The following is a 21,547-nucleotide window of genomic DNA, read 5'->3' on the forward strand; positions in this document are numbered from 1 at the left end:
AATACAGTGAAAAGAGGGCTTCTACCTACCATGGGGAAGGAACATACAAAGAAACAAAAAAAATCACATGGTATATTATAAATAGGTTAGGAACAATAGCAAGAAAGAAAAAGCCACTGTGTCCCTATCTTGGGGTTCATTTCGCTTAACACCATCTTATCTGGTCATATGTACATAGCTTTTGACCTTTTCTGCTTGTCCCAGACATATACTAGATATTGCAAATAAGGGAAACCATGAGACCTGTTTCTTGGGGTCTGGCTTACTTCACTTAATATAATTTTTTCCAAGTCTTTCCATTTCCTAACAAATGGGGTGATGTCATTCTTTCTGATGGAGGCACAGAATTCCATTGCAAATATATACATGTATATACACACACATATATATCACATTTTCTTCATCTACTGAAGGGCATCTGGGTTGGTTCCATAAAAATATGGAACGCTTCATGAACTTGCGTGTTATCCTTGCGCAGGGGCCATGCTAATCTTCTCTGTATCATTCCAATTATAGTATATGTGCTGCCGAAGCAAGCACTGGTTTTACATTTTCCTTCCTGTGGATATCCTTCTTTTCCAAGGGAAGAGGGCTCAGCAGAGAAAGGAAGTTTCCTGCAGCAGGAGGAACTGAGGCTTGACAATAGAAGGAACTTTCTGCCAGTGAAGAGTAACTCAGAGACCTTGATTTTTGGTGGGGGTCATCACAGCCTGGGCTGTCCGAAAGGGCAGCCTAGTCCTAGTCCTAGATCTCAGGACCTACCTGTCATGCATATTTATGGAAAGAAGCATGTCTAAGTGTGGCAGGTTATCCTCAGATCCAAATTGGAGCAAAAACTTAAAATAAGCCTCCTGTTCTCTTGGCGGGAGCCCGAGCAGCAGCGTGTCTACACTCTGGAAGGTGCGCCGTGTGCTCCGCAGGGCATGGCACGTGTATCTGCAGGCTGCAATGCTTCCTGCCGAATGTCCTGTGAAACCATGAACGCAGCAAGCTCCCTGGCAGTGGCGTCCTGAAGTGGATGTGGTGGAACTAACGCAGGGAGCACGAAAGCAGCCTGGCTCCAGTCTTCTCCGCCCTCTCTGCTGACTGGAAGAAGGCGGAGGGAATGATTTACCTCATTCATGGCTGCTTCAGTTTGCATTGATTTGCTTCAGTGATGCAACTTGCCCTGAGGAAAGCCATTGATGATCTCACGACCGTCTCCTAGCCATTCTCCAGATCCACCAGTCTTGTCAGCTCAAAAGGGAGAGACAAAAGTTGGGTCTCAGTTTGTGACTCAGATTCCCTAGGAAGTGGACTTTGAGCTGAAGACCGGCCTGTCGGAAGTATATTGAGAAGTCTTCTGTGATCACCAGCTTTGGAGGCAGTAAAGAAAGTAAACTTGGGGAACAGAGGTGCTCAGGGCTGCAGTGTGGTTTGGCAAAGCCCTGGGCGGGTCTCCCAGGGAGCACAGGGCCTGCAGCGGCCTTGCAGAGTTGTTCTGAACTGGAGGCCAGGAAACCTACAGTCACTGGGGCAAACGATGGGGAAGGGTGGGGCCTGGGTGGAGGGCAAGTTCTAGGATGGACTCCCCCAGCTGCTCCCCAAATAAGAAAATGAGTACTCCGGCCCTGAAAAGAGAATAGAGAGCCATCCATGACGCTAGGAAGTGTGGCGCTCTGGCCGACAAGATCAAGCCTCAGCAATCCTCCCAGGAATGGAGTGTGATCTTACTTGATTTTGTTTCTCTACTACTTCTAGTGCAAGGCTCCATCCCTGGGCTAGCGCATGCGAGGCAGGTGTTCTAGCGTGAGCTACCTACAGCCCAGCCCTGGTGGCAGTGAGTACCATGTGTGCTTTCCATGGTCTTCCTCTTCCACTCCTAATAGCTCTTTTCCACGGGGCTATTTGCAGAATTCAGCGTGGGGAATTACACCATCTATTAAGACACTTCGCACATCTTCCCCAATTACGCATTCAGGATTAGAGGGATAATTATAGAAGGTGACATGGGAGCCGCTGTGAAGGGAATAGTCAGAACTCCATCTGCACCCACCTTCCCTGTGCTCCCATTCCACCCAGTGACCACCTGTAGACTGGTTCCACTGGGAAAATAAAAGCCGTAAGTGCTGGGCATTTCTGCTTTCCCAGTGCACATTTACCCTGCAGAAAGCTATGGGGAAGGTTTCAGGCAAAGGTTTTCCTGGGTTTCTTCCTTAAGGATTCTCATAAAATCAAGGGGTTTTGAATATACCAGCGGGCAGGTGTAGGAATAAGGTAAGCTCCATGGTCCTCTATTATAATGGCTTATGTCAGCTGTTGTACATTAGGTTTCTTTTGGTTGTTAGGATTGAGTGGGGGCTTGGAGAGCTGCTTGTGTATTCCAATCCTAGAGTCCCCATAATCCACCAGGATGCATCCAAGTCTACTCACATGGAAAATATAGTTCATTGGAGGAACACAGCCTCCTTCATCTCCGTTGAGCTATTTGGCCTCCACTTCATCCTTACTGAAATGGAAGAGCCTACTCCAATGCAACTGTCTCCTTTCTGATACCTCAGCCTAGAAAACCACCACAAAACACTGCTTCTGAGCCCAGTAACTTACATCTGAGCCATCCTCCTTAACAGCCCTCTTTCCCTGTCTTTAGATTCATTTCTAAACCGTGCAGTAGAGATTCCAGCATGTGGATTTTTATTTGACTGAGGAGAGCGCTTTTCTGTCTTCTGGTCCTATCCATTTAGAAAGGGGCATACTGAACTCTCAAGTATCCTTAGGGACTTGCCTGTTTTACGTTTTCATTCTGTCAGATTCATAGTTTTGCCAGTCCTGGGGCTTGAACTCAGGGCCTAGGTACTGTTCCTGAGCTGCTTTTTGCTCAAGGCTAGCGCTCTACCACTTGAGCCACAGCTCCACTTCCAGCTTCATTTTTTGGGTAGTTTACTGGAAGTAAGAGTCTCAATGGACTTTCTCCACTCATTTCAAACTGTGATGCTCAGATCTCAGCCTCCTGAGACGCTGGATGGCAGGTGTGAGCCTCCAGCCCAACTAGCTCTATTTTGGGTTCCCATATTCCGAAGCTTTGTTTAAAGGGATACACACTGGAGATTATTATGCCATCTTCATGGTTCGCTGGTGTCCTCTTCCTGTTCCTTCCTTGTTCTGACCAAGAACAATTCAGGCTTATGCAAATCATCCACTTCTTTATTTGCTAAATGGGTTGGTAAGCCCTATTTTATAATTTTTTTCTTGAGACATAGTCTTACTATAATAGCCCAGACTGGCTTAAAACTTGCTAAATAACCCAGTCTGGCCCCAAACTTGTGATCTGCTGCCTCAGCCTCCCAAGCGTAGACCCCCCCCCCATCCAGTCATCTTAGGGTGTTCTGAGAAGTGACTAACATTGCTGAATATTTAGCAAACAACTCAATAGACGTCAGCTCTTCTGTCCTCTCCCACATGGTTCTTCACTCACATCCTGCCTCTGTGCCAGCATCACGCTGTCATGCGCATGGACTCTGCCAGCCCCTCCTTGGAGCTCCTGACACTTGCAGCCAACAGGCGACAGCCCTCATCAGGGCTCCAGGGCAGGGCCCGTGGCTCACACCTGTCAGCCTAGCTACTCAGGAAGCTGAGATCTGAGAACTGTAGTTCAAAGCCAGCCCAGGCAGGAAAGCCCATGACACTCTTATCTTCAATAAGCTATCCAAGGGTTGGAAATGAAGCTGCGGCTCAAGTGGTGGAGCACTAGCATTGAAGCAAAAAGCTGAAGGACAGAACCCAGGTCCTGAGTTCAAGCTCCAGGACTAAAAAAAAAAAGTCGAACTCAAACCCAGGCTCTGTCAAACAACGGTGCAGACATTTGCAAGTTTCTTAGCCTATCCAAGCTGCCTGCAGAAGGAAGGGTTTTCCACGAGGACACAGAGCACATAGCCCCAGCACTCCCAGAGCCAGCGCGTGCTCCACTCGCACTCACCTCCAGCGAGCAGTAACGCGCTGGGCCTTCGCTGTTTGCCATTTCTGTGGCTTCCTGAGTGCCCAGGAGCGCAGTGACCATGATTCCGTTGTCTTGGGAACCACTACGAAGATGCTGTCATGTGGAAGGAGGGTCTGGGGGGCCTGGCACCTCACAGAGATGGAGCCCCCACCGAGGAGCCTCCTCTTCTGAACCTAGTCAGGAAAATGACGCCTTAACCACGCTGATTTGATTGTTGCCGTAGAGACAGGCAGGGAGGTTCTAGGTGATCTAATTTAATCTTCAATATGACTTTTCTGATTTGCAGTTTCTGTAAACTGTCGACCATATTTGCGGTGGAGACCTATGGAGTGATTCCCAGGTAAAGACCTGAGCGCGGGCTGGGGGTGGGGAGGGCTGGAGAGGCGGGAAGGAAGGGCAGCAAAGCGCAGGGCGGCCACAACCCTGTTACACAAATACGTGGATGCCACGACATTCACAACGTGTTCACTGCAGAGCCGGTGGCTGTGTTTCCCACTGCCTTGGCTTTGTTGTGATCTGGCTCTCTAGGAAGCGTCTCCCAGATGATAGAAACGTGTGACTTTCCTGAAGTCCTCCTATTTCCATGTCCACGTAGGACGGCTTGCACACAGCGTCTGTGTGGTACGGACCAGGGACTCCCGCTCATCCACCACGCATCCCGCTGGTTCTAAACCCACTCAGCCACCCGGCCCATTCTGCCCCCAGCACGCCTCCCTGGCAGGCTGGCAGAAAGCCGAGGTAGGGACCGGCTGGGCCTTGTCACTCCACCCTGAGCCACTGCCCCTCCTGCCAAAGCATTCGGAGCGCAAGCCACGAAGGCCTTCATTTCTGTCTCTGGTTCAGCACCAGTCCTTGGCAGAGCACTTAAGGGAGAGCCTCGCGCGACTTGGCTTCTCTCTCTTGGTTTTTGTGTACAAGGTGCAGTATAAGTGGAAGACAGGGATTGGAGGCAAGCTGGATACAGGAGTGCACAACACTCCAGGATCTACCCCTTGCACCCAAACAGTTGTTTCTTGTGCTGTATTTAAAACATTACTGACTTTGGGCTGGGAAGGTGGCTCAGTGGTAGAGCGCTTGCCTTGCATGCATGAGGCCCTGGGTTCGATTCCTCAACACCACATATGCAGAAAAAGCCGCAAATGGCACTGTGGCTCAAGTGGTAGAGCGCTTGCCTTGAGCTGAAGAGCTGAGGGACAGCGCCCAGGCCCAGAGTTCAGGCCCCACAACCGGCAAAAAAAAACCACAAAAAATATTACTGACTTTATATTTGTTTTATGCCTGTGCGAATACAAGGGTGGAGGTCTGAATGACCCACCTGTGGGAAAAGGCACAAGCCAAGCTTTTTTTTTCTTCTGGAATGGGTTCAGAGGCTTGAACTCAGGGATTAGACACTGTCTCTGAGGCTGGCACTCTACTACTTGAGCTGCAGCTCCACTTCTGGCTTTTTTTTTTTTTTTCCCTTTTGGTAGTTCATGGGAGATAAGACCCTCACAGACTTTCCTGCCCCTACTGGCTTCTACCTGCCACGCTCAGGGCGCAGCCTCCTGAACAGCTAGATCACAGGTGGGAGGAGTTAGTCCTGAACAACTGTGGGAAATGGACCGAACTGTTTTATAGCGCCTTCTCTTCCTCCTGGGGCTGGCATGTTTGGTCACTGAGCATAGGAAGCAGTTGTCTGCACACATAGCCACCATCAGGCAGGTGTGGCCTGTCCGCTTGTACCTGCGCCCCTGTGGTATGGCTGAGGCTGAGCTCCCCTCAACACCAGGGCTCCAAAGGTGCCCCGGCCGGGGCTGGTGTGCGGGGCCGTGTGCGGGAGCCGGGGCTGCGCACCGCTCTGAAGGGGCAGAGAGCCTGGTTCTTCTGGCTTCAGCGTTCAACCCTTCCCCCTCTTCTCCAGCTTCTCCATTCTGTTCTCTGGGGTTGCCCCCCCCCCAACCCACAAACTCACCTCCCACTGCTTCCTGAGGGAGCACGAGGCTCTCCCGAGGACGCCGCTCCACCTGCGCTCGGTGTTCAGGTGTGTGCCATGTGCCTCGGGGCCCTTTCCCTCTTCCAGATCATTCCTGACGCTGGGTTCTACTCTAAAAAAGCAGAGACTCAAAATGCCAGCGTGGCCTGGTGCTGGGCTGGGCACAGGCTCCGGCCTGAGCTCATCTGGGCCTCACTGCGGCCTTGCCTACAACCCGGTTCGCTGCTGACCACAGCCCTGTCCACGCAAGGCCCGCCCCGTGTCCCCTGGCAGCCCTCCCGGGCGCTCTGTCTCTACCATTGGGTCTTCTTTTGGTTATTGTATAACTATGGCGTTTCCTCTTTCTCTCCCCGGCCCGGCCTTCTCCCCAGCAGCCATTAAACCTCCCCCCCCTCCCCTCCTCCCTCCTCCCTCCCCCCCCCCCCCCCCCGACCTTGGAGCCTCGCCCTGTCTTCTGTCATCTCCAGCAACGATCTCCACCCGTGCACACCTGACTCCAGACCCCTGGTCTTAACCCGCTTAACCTCTCCTCCTGCACTGCTCAGAGGCTCATCCAACTGGACGTGTTTCCCCTCCCAATCCTGCACTCCTTCGTCTGTCCTCCAAGGGGCTAACTGCATCCATCCTGGTTCCACTATAGTGGAAGGCGATGGTGGTATGAATCGTGGCTCCTGGTGACTCTGTTTTCCAAAGTTCCCTCTCCCGGGAAATGGCACACCCTGCGGCAAGCCCGATGCCAAGCAGTCAAAACCCTGGATTCACATTGCTTACTCTCTCTGGCTCTGTTCCCATTCACCCCCCTCAGCTTCGGACCTTCCAGCCTTCATTCAGTCCACAGCACTCCCTGCACCACAGGGCCTTTGCACAGGCGCTTCCTCTATATGGAATGGCTTCCTTTCCTGCTTTACCACATCTGTAGGTATGGAAGCACACGATCAACTTCACCTCTAAAGACTAAACCGTGCTACTGTGGCTTGCACCCACCACACAGCCTCTCTCTGCTTCTTGACTCTTTTAACAGTTTGCGATTCCAGATCTCTCTGCTCGTTACTTGGTTAGTGAGCAGTTCCTCACCATGTTAACTCCCCAAGGATGGGCTCACATCCACCTTTACTCAGTGTCCACGGCGCCACCTTGCACGGCACCTGGCAAGCTGTCCAGTGGTTATGGCACTTAATTAAGGTCCAAAATAAACCATACTCTGGAACCAGCTTATGTGTGCGCAGCTGAGAAAGAAAATCAGAGAGCTATAGCACCCACAAAAAGAATCATGGCATAAAAGGAAACCAAAAACCAACACAGTACTAGGACAGAAAATGGAAAACAGCACGGAAGTGTTTGACCTAAGAAGTGAAGCTACTCTCACGAGAGCTCCACTCAGTCCTGAGCACAGAGCAGAGGCCTGGCACCCAACGGCTGTGCCGCCGAATAACACACACACATGCGCACACGCGCACATGCACACACATGCGCACCTGACTGACCCTTAAAGCCAACACACCCCAAAGTAGACCACCTAGAACCTCTTGGGCCCAGGAGTTTATTTTTGTTTGTTTGTTTTGCTTGTTTGTTTTGAAGGCCAACCTGGCAACTTAAAGATACCTCATGTCCCCATCCCTTAAGGAAAAACAAAACAAAACACTGTTCCCTGTGCATTTCCCCAGCCATCTCTTTCCATCTCCTCAGCCACTCACTTAGTAAAAAGCCCACATCCTCACTCACCTAGCTATTGTAATACCTCAGAATGGGCTTTCCTGCCTGACACCGGAGGTTCCCTCCTGCCACTCAGAGTCCTGAATGCCACTGGATCTACCCGCTCCTCTCCCCCTACCCCCTCCTCCTCCTCCTCTCGCACTGTGCCTAAGCCCTGGAGCACAGCCGTAAGCCTTAGCAGTCTGTACTCTCTGGCAAGGCTCTAGTATGTCTAAGTGAACTAACAGGCAAGTGTGAAGAAAGACTTCCAGTGAGTTCTGTCATTGTTCTTATTCCAGGCCAAACATCTACCTGGTGGTTTCCTTACTCTTTGTCCTGGTACTCGTGTTCCTGTCCATCCTGGTCTTCAGCTACTTTTACTACCTGCAAGTTTACAGACAGTTCATCTATGATCCACTTCACAAGTCGCAGAATAAACAAAAGAAAAATTAGGGGTAGGGAAAGTTTGTTCTGGAAATATGGATATAATATATGTGTGTGTGCGTATGTACATATGTAGTCACATTGAGTGTGTTTGACTAAGAAATACTTGAATCAAATTCAAGATCTGAGAAATGTTCTTAAATTACTCCCCAATACTTTCTATAGATTGTGTTATTAAGGCATTTATTCTCATTTTAAGATATTCGATATTGTCATACTGAATTTTTAAGACAAACTACTTTTGGTTATTATAATCCTTCCCAACAATGAAAGTACATTGTAAAAACTGTACAGATGTGCCAAATGGTACTTTGCATAAAAAATTTTCATATGGTTGTAGTTAATATCTATCAAAAGTGTGCAGAATTAAAGAAGGTCTTAAACAGATTTCAGAGGGTTTCTAGCGGTGGATTCAGGCCTAGCTGGTGCTAGGCTCCAATCCTAACTTTCCACATTCCACTCTGGTGCTCAGAATAAGTTTCTTAACCTCAGAATAAGTTTCTTATCTCCAATTGAGCACTAAAAAGCTGGAGTTGGGGCTGTGGTTTAAGTGGTAGAGCAGCAGCCTTGAGCAATAACCTGAAAGGACAACATGTAAGTCCTGAGTTCAAGCTCCAGTGCTGGCAGCATATGCACACACACATACACACACGCACAGAATCAGATGGGGATACCTACGATTTTATACATGGAAATCCCAGCAATAACTACTGTACACTTTGAGAAAAAGATAAAATTCTCTCCTTAACTAATAGAATTACACAAAGCCAAAATCCATGAGGTAAATCAGAGCTGCAGAGCACAGCAGCGACCACGGCTTGTGCAGTCAAGAGCCGACTCTGCTAGCCGGGCGCTGGTGGCTCACGCCTGTAATCCTAGCTACTCAGGAGGCTGAGATCTGAGGATCACGGTTCAAAGCCAGCCCGGGCAGGAGAGACCGTGAGACTCCTATCTCAAATAAACCACCAGAAAACCGGAAGTGGCGCTGTAGCTCATGTGGTAGAGCGCTCGCCTTGAGCTGAAGAGCTGAGGGACAGTGCCCAGGCCCAGAGTTCAAGCCCCACGACCGACCAAAAAAAAAAAAAAGAGCCGACTCTGCCATCATGACAGACCGGGGCTGCCAGTACTCAATCTACAACAACTGAGTCTGTGAGGCACACACACACACACACACACACACACACACACACACACACACACACACACACACACACACACACACACACACAATGGAGGGGAGGGTCCTTGGAGCAATTGTCTCAATAAAAAGTCATGGTCTGAGCTGGGAATGTGGCTTAGTGGCAGAGTGCTTGCCTTGCATGCATGAGGCCCTGGGTTCAATTCCTCAGTACCACATACACAGAAAAAGCCAAAAGCAGTGCTGTGGCTCAAGTGGTAGAATGCTAGCCTTGAGCAAAAGAAGCTCAGGGACAGTGCCCAGGCCCTGAGTTCAAGCTTCATGACTGGAAAAAAAAAAAAAAGTCAGAGTCCCTTACGAAGTTCCCAAAACAGATTAAGTATTCAGATCCAGAACTCACCAGGTGCTGGTGGCTATGCTTGTAATCATAGCTACTAAAGAGGTAAGATGTGAAGGTCCAGGTTCAAGCCAACCAGAAGATAAATCTGAGAGCTGCTTATCTCTAACCAGCTAAAAGCCAGAAATGGAGCTGTGGCTCAAGTGGTAGAGTACTAGCCTCAGGCAAATAGCTCAGGAATGACACTGGGCCGTCCCAGGCTTCCTGCACTGTGATAGGATGTTTGCTCTGAGCTGTGCTAAGGTCCTCAGATCTCCGCCTCTTGAGTAGCTAGGATTACAGGCGAGAGCCCCCAGAACCTGGCTTCACAGCTTTTTTTGTGGTGCTGAGATTTGAACTCAAGGCATTGTGCTTGCTATGCAGGTACTCTATCACTTGAGCCATGCTGACAACCATTTTTGCTTGAATTATTTTGGGGATTGGGTCTAGCATTTATGTTTTGGCTAACTTGGACCACAATCTTCCTACATCCCAACATAGTTGGAATGACAGGCATGTCCAGCTGTTAGGTGACTTTTAAAAATTTTTTGAGGGGCTGGGAAGGTGGCTCAGTGGTAGAGCGCTTGCCTTGTATGCATGAGGCCCTGGGTTCCATTCCTCAGCACCACATAAGCAGCAAAAAAAAAAAAAAAAAAAGCCGGAAGTGGTGCTGTGGCTCAAGTGGTAGAGGGCTAGCCTTGAGCTGAAGAGCTGAGAGACAGCACCCAGGCCCAGAGTTCAGGCCCCACACAACAGGAACAAAAAAAAACAAAATTTTTTTTGAAAGCCAGGGCTATTAATTTTTGCCAGACCTGGGGCTTGAACTCAGGGCCTGGGCACTACCTCTGAGCTTCTTTTGCTCAAGGCTAGCACTCTACCACTAAGCCACTTTCCCAGCCCAAGGGCTGCTAATCATTTAAGCCAGGGCTGGATTGAACTGCAAACCTCCTGATCCACACCTTTCAAATAGTTCACAGTACAGACGTGAGCCACCTCTCCTGGTTGCTTCAGATCTTACAAATGGTATCACCATTGACCCCACCCCAAAAGTCTCTTAAGTTATTATTGTACCCTCTCTTCCTGATGAATTCAAAATTCAACCAATTAATCCAGTTTCACAGATTCTACCTCCAAAATATTTCAGTTGTGATTTTCTCATTCTTCCCCGGTATCAATATCTACGCCACCTTTGTGCATGTCATTCTTAAACAGATTCTTCCACATGGCCTCCCCCCCTTCCCCCCCCCCGCTCCCCCGGCAAAAAACCAACAAACCCAACTTTGCAACTTAAAATATCAGGGGCTGGGAAGGTGGCTCAGTGGTAGAGCGCTTGCCTTGCATGCATGAGGCCCTGGGTTTGATTCCTCAGAAAAAGCTGGAAATGGTAAGAGGTAGAGCACTAGCCTTGAGCTGAAGAGCTGAGGGACAGCGCCCAGGCCCAGAGTTCAGACCCCACGACTGGGCCCCCCCCACGAAAAAAACCACTTTCCCTGTTCTTTGGGTGGTGGTGCATTTGGTGAGGGGGAAGGTGACTGGACTGGAGGAGATAGTTTAGGAAAGTTTCATGCGCATCAGGGTCAGATGTCAGCTGGATGTGGGTAATGACGTCACCTGTGTCCCTTGTCATACATGAGGTGACCCCAAACTCATTCACACAGTGGTGGTCGCCAGGCTTCAAAGGCCAGCAGGTCTCAACTCCAGAGTGGGGCTCTGTCTCACCACATTTGTTAATCTCCCACAGCCAGAGGAAGTCGCAGTCCAGATGCTTCGCAGTGGTGAGGGGTAACTGGAGACACTGGCCACTTTCGCAAACGACCACACTGACCTTCCTGTTCCCACCTCCTTTGCTTCTCTGAAGTCCATTTTTCTTTACACAGAAGTAATCTTTTTTTTTTTTTTTTTGGTTGCTCATGGGGCCTGAACTCTGGGTCTGGGCGCTGTCCCTGAGCTCTTCAGCTCAAGGTGAGCACTCTACCCCTTGAACCACAGTGCCACTTCCAGTTTCTAGTGGTTTATTGGAGATAAGTCTCATAGACTTTCCTGCCCAGGCTGGCTTTGAACCATGATCCTCAGATCTCAGCCTCCAGAGTAGCTAGGATTACAGGCATGAGCCACCAGCATCTGGCTCAGAAGTAATCTTTTTAAAACACACAGTACAACACCATGCCACGTATTTCCGTGATCGTGTCCTGTGTCCTGGCTTGTCTCCAGTCGTCCTGTGGTCCCAATTCGCCTCTTTATTGAAGCTGAGTTGGTTTGTTGGTATTGTTTTTGTTCTTTCTTTCCTCTCCCGTCTGTTTCCTAGCTATGTTATGTGTATTTGCAGGTTGCCAGCCTTTGTTACAATGGGCGGCCTGCAGCCTGCTGTGTAATAAAGACTCCAAGATTCGATCAATCCCCCAAAATAAAATAAATAACACAGTACATATTTATGTGGTTGCCTCACTCAAATTTTCTTTAAAACCTAAGCCCTGACCCAGTGCTGATGCTCACACTTGTAATCCAAGCTACTCAAGAGGCTGAGATCTATGGAGGTTCGAAGCCAGCCTAGGCAGGAAAGTCTTATCTCCAATTAAGCACCAAAGAAGCTGGAAATGGGACTGTGGCTCAAGGAGTAGAGCACTAGCTTTGAATCAAGAAAAAAAAAAAAAAAAGATTAGGGACAGTGCCAGCAGAATTTCAAGCCCCCGGAACATAAAACAAAAACAAACAAAACGCCCAGCACGTAAGCCTTAGCACAAGTGTAAAATCCCTTCCAGGGTGTGGCTTCTACCTGCCTGCCTCATTTTACTACCAAGGCCTCCGCTCCTGCAGAAAGGTGGTTCATACCCCAGGTCGGGCCCTTCTGTGCCCTTCGACTGGAAAGGCCGGAACCTCTGGTATTTGCAAGGCTGACTCTGTCCTTCAGATCTCAGCCTAAAATTCACGAAGTCCCTCCCCGTCCGGCCGGGCGAAGGTGACTCTCGGTGGCTTCACCTTTGGTTTTCTGCAAGGCACCAATGACGGACCTGCCCGGCAGGTCTGCTGAGTGGACCCCCCCCCCCCCCCCCCGTCCCGAGCTGGGCTCCTCCGGGGGCGTCGGGCGCTCTCCCCATCTCACGCCGAGGACCTGCCGTCCTCTATTGCTTCCCCCTTATCACAACCCCAAAAAGGGGGCGAGGAGCTAGAGGGTGGCGGGGGGGGGGGGTTGGGGAAACTGAGTCACCATTGGTTTTTGGTCACATTTCGTTGGCTCCATCAGGCTGAACACAACTTACATAAAAAGCAGCAGAACCGGCGCTGGAGGCTCAAAGACTTCTCCACCTGCCAAGGACAAACAGCGAAAGATGCGTGACAGACCCACGGCACTGTGCATGCCGGGAAATGTAGTCTTTCTCCCCCCACATGCCCCAGAGCCCCAGAACATGCTGGGAATTGTAGTCCAAGGCGCCGAGACCCGCCTCTGAATGTCCAGTAGCGAGCAGGGGTGGGGGTGGGGGAATCGGGGAATCCCGCTCTGCATGCTGGGAATTGTAGTCTTTCCAAGACCTCGAACCTCCAAGAGCGGCTGGAAGCCGAGGCTGCCGCCATTTTAGGTCCCGAGGTGCGGCGTCCGAGAACCAGAGCGCAGGCGGGCTGAGCCCCGGCACCGAGGCGGGGCCGGCCCGGGGCCCGCCCTCGCTCAGGCTCCGCCTTTCCCCACGTGTCTGCGGCCGAGGGGAGGCGCCTGAGCCGGAGCGGGCAGCCACCGGCCCGGCCCCGTCCTTCCTCAGGCGCCTGTCGGCGGCCCCGGCGCGGCCCGGCTGCCCGATGCTCCCGCCTCGGTTGCGGCGGGCCGGGCTGGACGGTTAGTGCCCGCCTCAGGCCCCGGAGACGCCCGCCGGGTGGGAGCGGCCCCCGCCCTGCGGACGCGGAGCGGCGTGAGGCGAGGCGGCGGCGGCGGCGGCGGCGGCGGCGGCGAGGAGAATGGGGGCCAACCAGTTAGTGGTGCTCAACGTGTACGACATGGTGAGTGCGGCGCGGCCCGGCCCCCGGCCCCGGCCCGGAGCCTCGGCGGCGGGGAGGGCAGGGGAGGCGGGCCGGGCCTTGCAGGCTCTCGCCGGCGCCCGCCGGTGCAGCCCGGGGCCCGGCCTCCGTGCCCTCGGGCCCGCCCCCCCCCCCCCCCCGGCTCCCCGGCTCCGACCCTGGCGGGGCCGGCGTGTCCTTCCCGCCAGGCTGGCGTCGTGGGGCCCTTCGGCCCCGGGCCCGGCCGCCCCCTCGGCGCTTCCCGGTCTCTGCCAGGCGTCCCCGAGTGCCCCGGGCGGCGGCCGTTGGTGTGGGGGCTACGGCCTCCCAGGGTGAACCGGAGCCGGCACCCCCTCGCCTCCCGAGCGACCTCGTGCACGTGGACGAGGGCGGGATTGGGGGGAACGGAGCCCCGCTGCGTTTGTAAACGATGCCCGTCCTGAACTGAAGACCGCTTTGCGGGCGGTGCAACAGGTGGCCGGCGCGCCCACCCCGGAGGAGCGGGGAGAACTTGTGTGTCCTGTCGTCTTAACTTTGAACAACTGCGAGTTCGAGGACTGGCTTGCCCTGATCTTTGTAATTGAAAGACCTCCCCGATAAAAGCACCCACCAGAGTTGTAGGTGGGTGCTTGCTTGGGTTTGTTGGCTAGCCTTTGGCCAGCTTGTTTTGTAATGACCTCTTCCAAAAATGATCAAAAATGATTGTAAGCGGACTGATCAAAGAAAAATTTCCCTTCGTTTCTGTTGGCTTACTGTGCTGAAGAGCAGAAAGGCTAAAGTCTGAGTCTTGATTGTCACTTACTTCTTATTCCCTCGCATTGTTTGTAAGTGGAGAGCCTAATGTAAGTAGAAAGGAGCTGGGCTTGCATGTCTGGGAAGGTGGCATGGGGCACGGCATCTGTCTGCAACTCTTCCCTTCTGCGTCTGATGTAAGCCTTGCGGAGCCTGTTAGCAAAAATTAGAAAAGACTAATCTGAACGAGAGATCCCACAAGAGTCCGGCACTTCATGGCCCATGTCACATAATTCTGCAGATGTAGCTGGCCATCAGTAGCTAATGCCTGTAATCCTAGCTATCTCAGGAGGCTAAGATCTAAGAATTTAAGTTTGAAGCCATCCTGGGTAGGAAGGTATGTGATTTTTTCCCAATTAACCATTAAAAAGCTGGAAGTAAAATTGTGGCTCCTATGATAGAATGCTACCAGCCTTAAGCAAAGCTAAGGGATCCATTAAAGAAAAAAAAAAAATAAAGGTAAAGGACAGCACCCAGGCCCAGAGCCCAGAATTCAAGCACCAATATTGGTATAGAAGGACAGATTAACTTTTTGTGTTCCCTTAGATACTTTTCTTTCTTAGGGGTTGATTCTGCCCCCTCACTTGAATTTATTTCTTGTTTTTGTTGAGGAGGACTATTGCAAACCATTCTTTAGGATATTTCTTCTTGAAAGCATATGTTGAGATTTATCCTTTAAAAAATAATAAAATTAAGATTATGCAATGCCCAGAGGCCATAGTTTCAGAGCCTAAAAGAAATTGCTGAGAGTACAGTTTTGCTTTTAAAATTAAGCTGAAAATACATTACTTGGCATATAGTGAGTTGCAGTTGTTCTGTGAATCAAGAAAATTATCAGTAATTGTGGCAAACTGGTAACCACTAGAAATGGCAATAAGCCAATATTTTTTAGGGGAAGATTGTTCTGAAGGATTCTAAAATATAAACTAATTTAATAGAGACCCTATTCCTCATACCACTTTAGTAGTTAACAGAGCAAGCAGGCAAAAAAAGGGGTAAGTAGGCTGCCCAGGTAACTAAAATGTAATCTACAATTTGTAGAACATACCTTGATTTATTATATTTTCCACTGAAATTTTTCTGTTATTATTTCTTACATACTGCTTTTTCCTGTCAGCAGAAGCATATGAATCAGAGTAGTAGGTAGTTGAATTATATAAGAAACTTGATTTTGTATGTGTTGTTTTGGTCTATGAGTGTTTTAAATCTCTAATTCAGGACCTCAGTTAACTACTACTTATTTCATTGGAGTACTTTAGAAGCCACAGGATGAACTAATTATTCCCTGTTCTTCATGGATTTTAGAGTATCACAAGCAAGATGCAAGAGGAGTGACAGTTCATGACAATGGCATTGTTTTGACCAGAGCAGAAGAGGCAAAGGGGACTAGATGGTTGTAGGGTCAGAGCATGCCGCCATCAGCAACTGTCCCCCTTCCCCTCTGCCCTGTGGTGGGGCCTGAACTCTAGGCCTGGGCGCTGTCCCTCAGCTCTTCAGCTCAAGGCTAACACTCTTATCACTTGAGCCAAAGCACCACTTCCGGCTTTTTTCTGCTTATGTGGTGCTGAGGAATCGAACACAGGGCCTCATGCATGCAAGGCAAGTACTCTTCCACTGAGCCATCTGCCCAGCCAGTGAATTTCTTAAAAGTAAAAATTTGAGGCATTTGAAAATATTTGTAAATTCAGCCTATAAAGCAGTTTCTATTTTACAATAGTATCTGTACATCTTTGAAGTCTTAAACAAGAAACTCTTTTTTTTTTTTTTTTTTTTTTTGGTCGGTCGTGGGGCTTGAACTCTGGGCCTGGGCGTTGTCCCTCAGCTCTTCAGCTCAAGGCAAGCGCTCTACCACTTGAGCTACAGCGCCACTTCCGGTTTTCTGGTGGTTTATTGGAGATAGGAGTCTCACGGTCTTTCTTGCCCGGGCTGGCTTTGAACCGCGATCCTCAGATCTCAGCCTCCTGAGTAGCTAGGATTACAGGCGTGAGCCACCAGCGCCCGGCTTAAACAAGAAACTCTTTAAGCACTTGTCTGATAGGAACATTTTTGTCTGATCTTCTGCCATTCTTATGGCTGCCTGTTTCCATTCAACTCCAGGAAGGTGTGAGGTTATTTGGTGTGATAGCTCTGACTTCTCATACATCTATAACCATTTCAGACTTCTTGACAAGTTCTATTTACATGGTCCCATCCATCTTTCTGTTCTTTACACTGTTCCCCTTCACCGTATGTCACCCTTCAAACACTACCACCTTGGTTGTAATTTTATCTTGGGAGCTTGTACTTTTTTCTGAAATTGATATCCCAAACCAAAACTTGGGAGTGAACCTAAATTTTATTTATTTATTTATTTATTTATTTTTGTCGGTCTTGGGGTTTGAACCCTAGGCTTGGGCGCTGTCCTTGCGCTCTTCAGTTCAAGGCGAATGCTCTACTGCTTGAGCCACAGCACCACTTCTGGTTTTCTAGTGGCTTATTGGAGATGAGTCTCATGGACTTTCCTGCCCGGGCTGGCTTTGAACAGTGATCCTCAGATCTCAGCCTCCTGAGTAGCTAGGATTACAGGCGTGAGCCACAGGCACCCGGCTTGAACCTAAATTTTTATTTGCTAGTTTCAATGTTGAGGTTGGAACCCAGAACCACATTTGTGTTGGTCAAGTGCCCTACAACTGAGCTACATCGGCAGTCCTTTTTATTATAACTACAGTCAGTCACCCAGCTTGGTTTCCTTTATTTTATTTGATCTATCTAAAAGTATCAAAACTTGACCTGCAAGAGCTTAAATTGATACTTGTTATTTGGGCCAAAGATAAACAGCAGTTCAGTCATCCAAGTCTTCAAGAACCAAAATTTTCCACCCTACTGTTTGAGGATTATTTGCTGGCTTTTGTCTTGGTTTATCCCTTCCTGATTACAAAATAATCTAGCACTAAGTTGGTATCCTCATTCAACAGGCTGTTCAGGAACACAGGAGCAGGGGTGGGATGTTTCTCCTTTCAACAGAGAGGAAGAACTTTGCCAGATGCCTAATTCCTTCCCCTTCCCTCCAGGGATTGTTCAGAATTGGTTCACACATCACTCACTGCTGAAGCTGAGCAAGTGACAGTCTTTTCTAGCCTCTTAGGTGGGTTACACTAACAAGAGAGATCGTTGGAAATGGCAGGAGTTAAGTACTTTCTGAATATTCTCTAAATTGGTTTTTTGTTTTTCTGTTTGTTTTTTGTTAGTCATGGGTCCTGAACTCTGGGCCTGGGCGCTGTCCCTCAGCTCTTCAGCTCAAGGCTAGCCCTCCTACCACTTGAGCCACAGTACCATTTCCAGCTTTTTCTGAGGAATCAAACCCAGGGCCTCATGTATGCAAGGCAAGCACTCTACTACTGAGCCACCTTCTGCATTTTCACTGTTACTTATCAAGTTCATATGCTGGTTATCTATTTTTGCATAATATAATGGCCTCCTTAGTTTCAGTCTGTAGGATTACTATTTCCTAATCCACTTCCCAGCTGAGCGCTGGTTGCTCATACCTGTAATCCTAGCTACTCAGGAGGCTGAGATCTGAGGATCATGGTTCAAAACCAGCCCGGGCAGGAAAGTCCATGAGACTCATATCTCCAATAAACCGCTTGAAAACCAGAAGTGGCGGCGCTTGGGCGCTGTGGCTCAAGCGGTAGAGCGCTCACCTTGAGCTGAAGAGCGTAGGGAAAGCTCCCAAGCTCAGAGTTCAAGACCAAGCCCCACAACCGACCAGAAAACAAAAAACAAAAAATCTAATCCATTTCCCATTCTGTTACCAAAGTTAATATTGCTGAAACATCAGTGATTGTGCTGTTTCTGTGCTTCAAATTCACCTGCAGAATAGTCTAACGCACCAAATTAATGGGATTTCTTGAGTGTGTGTGCATATGTACATGCAGGGTGCATGCCCGAGTGTGCCCTTGTGTGTGTGCTAGTACTGGAGCTTGAAGTCAGGGCCTCAATTTCTCCCTTGGCTTTTTTGCTGATACTTTACCACTTGAGCCATAACTCCTCTTTTAGCTTTTTTTTTTTTTTTTTTTTTGGTGGTTAATTCTAAGAGTCTCACAGATGTCTGTTCTAGGATCTCAGCCTCCTGATTGGTTAGGATTACAAGCTTGAGATACCAGGGACCAGCAATGGGATTAAAAAAAAAAATCTTTTAGCAAAGGTTTATGTTAATATAACATGGCTAAAGTAGTGAGAGATAGAAAATGAGAAGTAATTCCTCTGTATCTATCTGTGATTGTTACACTTCAAGCTAGATGAATATATCTGGTCCAGAGCTCTCCTAGATAAGATAGATGGGACCCACCCACACTGGGAACCTTCTGGACTTCCTTATGCCAATCTTGCCAACTTTTTTTTTTTTGCCATTTCAAATGAGAAGATGAAAACCCTTCTCTAATCTCTTACTCTTTTTTTCCCTCCCAGTTCTGGGGGCTTGAACTCGGCTTTTTCTATATATGTGGTACTGAAGAATTGAACCCAGGGCTTCACGCATGCTGGGCAGCACTCTACTACTGAGCCACCTTCCCAGCCCCAGTCCTTACTTTTCTTACACCGAGATCACTGCCACTTTTTACCACTTGACCAGTGACCTATGAGTCTAGCTAACGTACAGAAGAACCACAAAAACTGCTCTGCCTCATGTTATCCATGGCATTTTCTTTTCTCAACCCTCCTCCCTATGCTGACGGTCAAACCCAGGGGCTTACATGTGTTATGCAAGTGCTCTACTACTTAATTATGCCTCTCTCTCTTCTCCCCCTCCTCTCCCTCCCTCTCTCCCCTCCCTCCCTCTCCCCCCCTTCTCTGCTTCTCTGCTTCTCCCCCTCTTTCCTAACAGTTTAATATATGAAGAAAATAAAAGAATTCAGTCTCTGCTTTTGCTCTCTATTGCTGCACTGTTGTTTGAAACAGTAGTTTCAGTAGTGTATATCAAGTGTGGTTCCACACCACAAGGGTAAGTCCTGGTGCCAGGCTCCCAGGACAGATCTACATCCCAACTCATTCAGGTAGTTGGCAGAATTCAGTTGCTTAGGGATTTAGGCTTCAGGTCCAGTTCCTTGCTGGGTATCAACTGGGAAACTCAGCTACTTAAAGCATCTTCAAACCAACAGTGGCCTGTTGAACCCCCACACTTTTGAAATTTCTGTCTTCTGCTACAGTTATTCTGTCTCCAGCCCAAGAAACCCAAACTATGTCTAAGGACTTGTGTAATTAAATGGTCTACCCAGTACTCTAGTGTCATTTTCCAATTTTAAACTTTTTTTTTTCATGATATCTAGAGGCTGGGAAGGTGGCTCAGTGGTAGAGTGCTTGCCTTGCATGCATGAGGCCCTGGGTTTGATTCCTCAGTACCACATAAGTAGAAAAAGCTGGAAGTGGTGCTGTAGCTCAAGCGGTAGAGCGCTAGCCTTGAGCAGAAGAGCTGAGGGACAGCAGCCAGGCCCAGAGTTCAGGTCCCACAACCAAAAAAAAAAAGATATCTAGGGGCAGGGAATGTAACTTAGTGATAGGGTGCTTTCCTAGCATGCATGAGGCCCTGGGTTCAATTCCTTGATATCACATAAACAAAAAATTAGTAAAATACAAAAGGAAGCATAACCATTAAAAATTATTCTAAGAAACTATATCTATGGGGCTGGGAAGGTAGCTCAGCGGTAGAGTGCATGCCTTGCAAGCATGAGGCCCTGGGTTCGATTCCTCAGCACCACATAAACAGAAAAAGCCGGAAGTGGCGCTGTGGCTCCAGTGGTAGAGTGCTAGCCTTGAGCTGAAGAGCTGAGGGACAGCGCCCAGGCCCAGAGTTCAGGCCTCATGGCCGGCAAAAAAAAAAAAAAAAAAGAAACTATATCTAAAAGTCATTTTTCCATGTAACAAGCTCACAGGTTGTAGAGGTTGGGGTGTGGATATATCTTCAGGTCATTCCACATGCCATATCATCTATAAGAGGTACATTGTAAACCCAGAGTTCAGAGTTCAGTGTTCCCTTTGAACAGTTCCTTGGTCAGGAAATAATCATTTATTAGTTAAAGAGTCCAGGCACATAGGTGAGTAAAGTTGCAGGGATGTGGTATGTCAGCTCAGAATCCTGGTGGCCACATTTATGGTGGATGAAGTTAGCAAAATAAAATTTTTTTTCTTCTTTTGTGCTAATACTGGGGCTTGAACTACACTCTCCCTTAGCATTTTTGCTCAAGGCCAGCCACTTTACCGCTTGAGTCACAGCTCTACTTCTGTTTTTTGGTAATTAATTGGAGGTAAAAATGTCATGGACTTTCCTTCCTAGGCTAATTTTGAACCAAGATCCTCATTCTCAGCCTCCTGAGTAGCTAGGATTGCAGTCATGAGCCACAAGTGTCTGGCCAAAAGTTTCAACTTCTGAAACTTGTAAATTAAAAATTTACAAAATACCAAGGGCAGTCTATTATTTAGATAAAGACTTTTCCTTAATGGATTTTTCTTAAGTTACACTTTCCATTTGACAGTCAAGATTCTCCACAAGACTATTTGAATCCCAAAGCACCATTACTATTCAAGTGTAGGCTAGTTGGTTAATAGACTGTAAAGGGAAGACTTCCAAAATAATCTTAGACTATACAAATGCCAAAGCATAAAGGGCAGTGAGGAAATGGAATCCATGAAAATAATTTTGTTTTGCTTCAGCTACTATGTCTTTTGGTACGTATTTACTGTGTATTATGGCATGTGGCTCCTACATTTAACAATATAAAACTTAAGGTCTTTCCTGATATTATGACATTGTCCTTACAACACTGTATTCTTGCCCATACCAAATTAGTGATTCAGCCTTATAACCACATTATTTTGATGAATTAATAATAAAAATAATTCATATTGTATATTTATTATCTGACTGGGCCAGTTTTCTTCATTAATTACTTCAGAGTTTTCTTGGCTTGTTTAATCTCTTTCTGAAACTCTCATTCCTCTTCACTGGCACCTGCCATTTTTCTGTCTTTAAATTTGACGAGGTGCCCATCTAAGTGATCGCAGCTTTCCCCTTATGTGACTGCGTGGTTTCACTGACATGTAGTCTTCAAGGTGCATCTCTGTGGTAGCAGAGACTTTTTCCTTTTAAGGCTGAATGTATTGCACTCTATGCATTTTGCATATCCAAACATTCTTGGGCAG

General features: G+C 48.5%; 1 protein-coding gene, 1 long non-coding RNA gene and 1 other non-coding gene across 4 annotated transcripts in view; 1 reads left to right on the forward strand and 2 right to left on the reverse strand.

Moving 5' to 3' along the window:
- Nucleotides 1-12,012, forward strand: part of LOC138841233 (cation channel sperm-associated auxiliary subunit epsilon-like) — a 73,114-nt gene extending 61,102 nt beyond the window's left edge. For both annotated transcript variants that reach the window (XM_070041943.1, XM_070041948.1), the window contains 2 exons: nt 4,263-4,316; nt 7,940-12,012. In XM_070041943.1, coding sequence (XP_069898044.1) covers nt 4,263-4,316; nt 7,940-8,093 — 208 coding nt within the window. In that variant the 3' untranslated portion in view covers nt 8,094-12,012. The remainder of the gene's footprint in view (nt 1-4,262; nt 4,317-7,939) is intronic.
- Nucleotides 59-12,938, reverse strand: LOC138841234 (uncharacterized). Its single transcript, XR_011376349.1, has 3 exons — nt 12,856-12,938; nt 3,956-4,149; nt 59-1,610 (listed from the first exon to the last, which is right to left on the reverse strand). It is a non-coding gene; the product is annotated as an uncharacterized lncRNA (long non-coding RNA).
- LOC138841253 (U6 spliceosomal RNA) lies at nt 434-540 on the reverse strand. Its single transcript, XR_011376364.1, has one exon. It is a non-coding gene; the product is annotated as a U6 spliceosomal RNA (small nuclear RNA).
- Nucleotides 12,939-21,547: the final 8,609 nt, after the last annotated feature.

Source organism: Dipodomys merriami, unplaced genomic scaffold (assembly GCF_024711535.1).
Source record: "Dipodomys merriami isolate MVZ:Mamm:240054 unplaced genomic scaffold, mDipMer1.0.p SCAF_31, whole genome shotgun sequence".
In the NCBI taxonomy this organism is placed as follows: Eukaryota; Metazoa; Chordata; class Mammalia; order Rodentia; family Heteromyidae; genus Dipodomys; species Dipodomys merriami.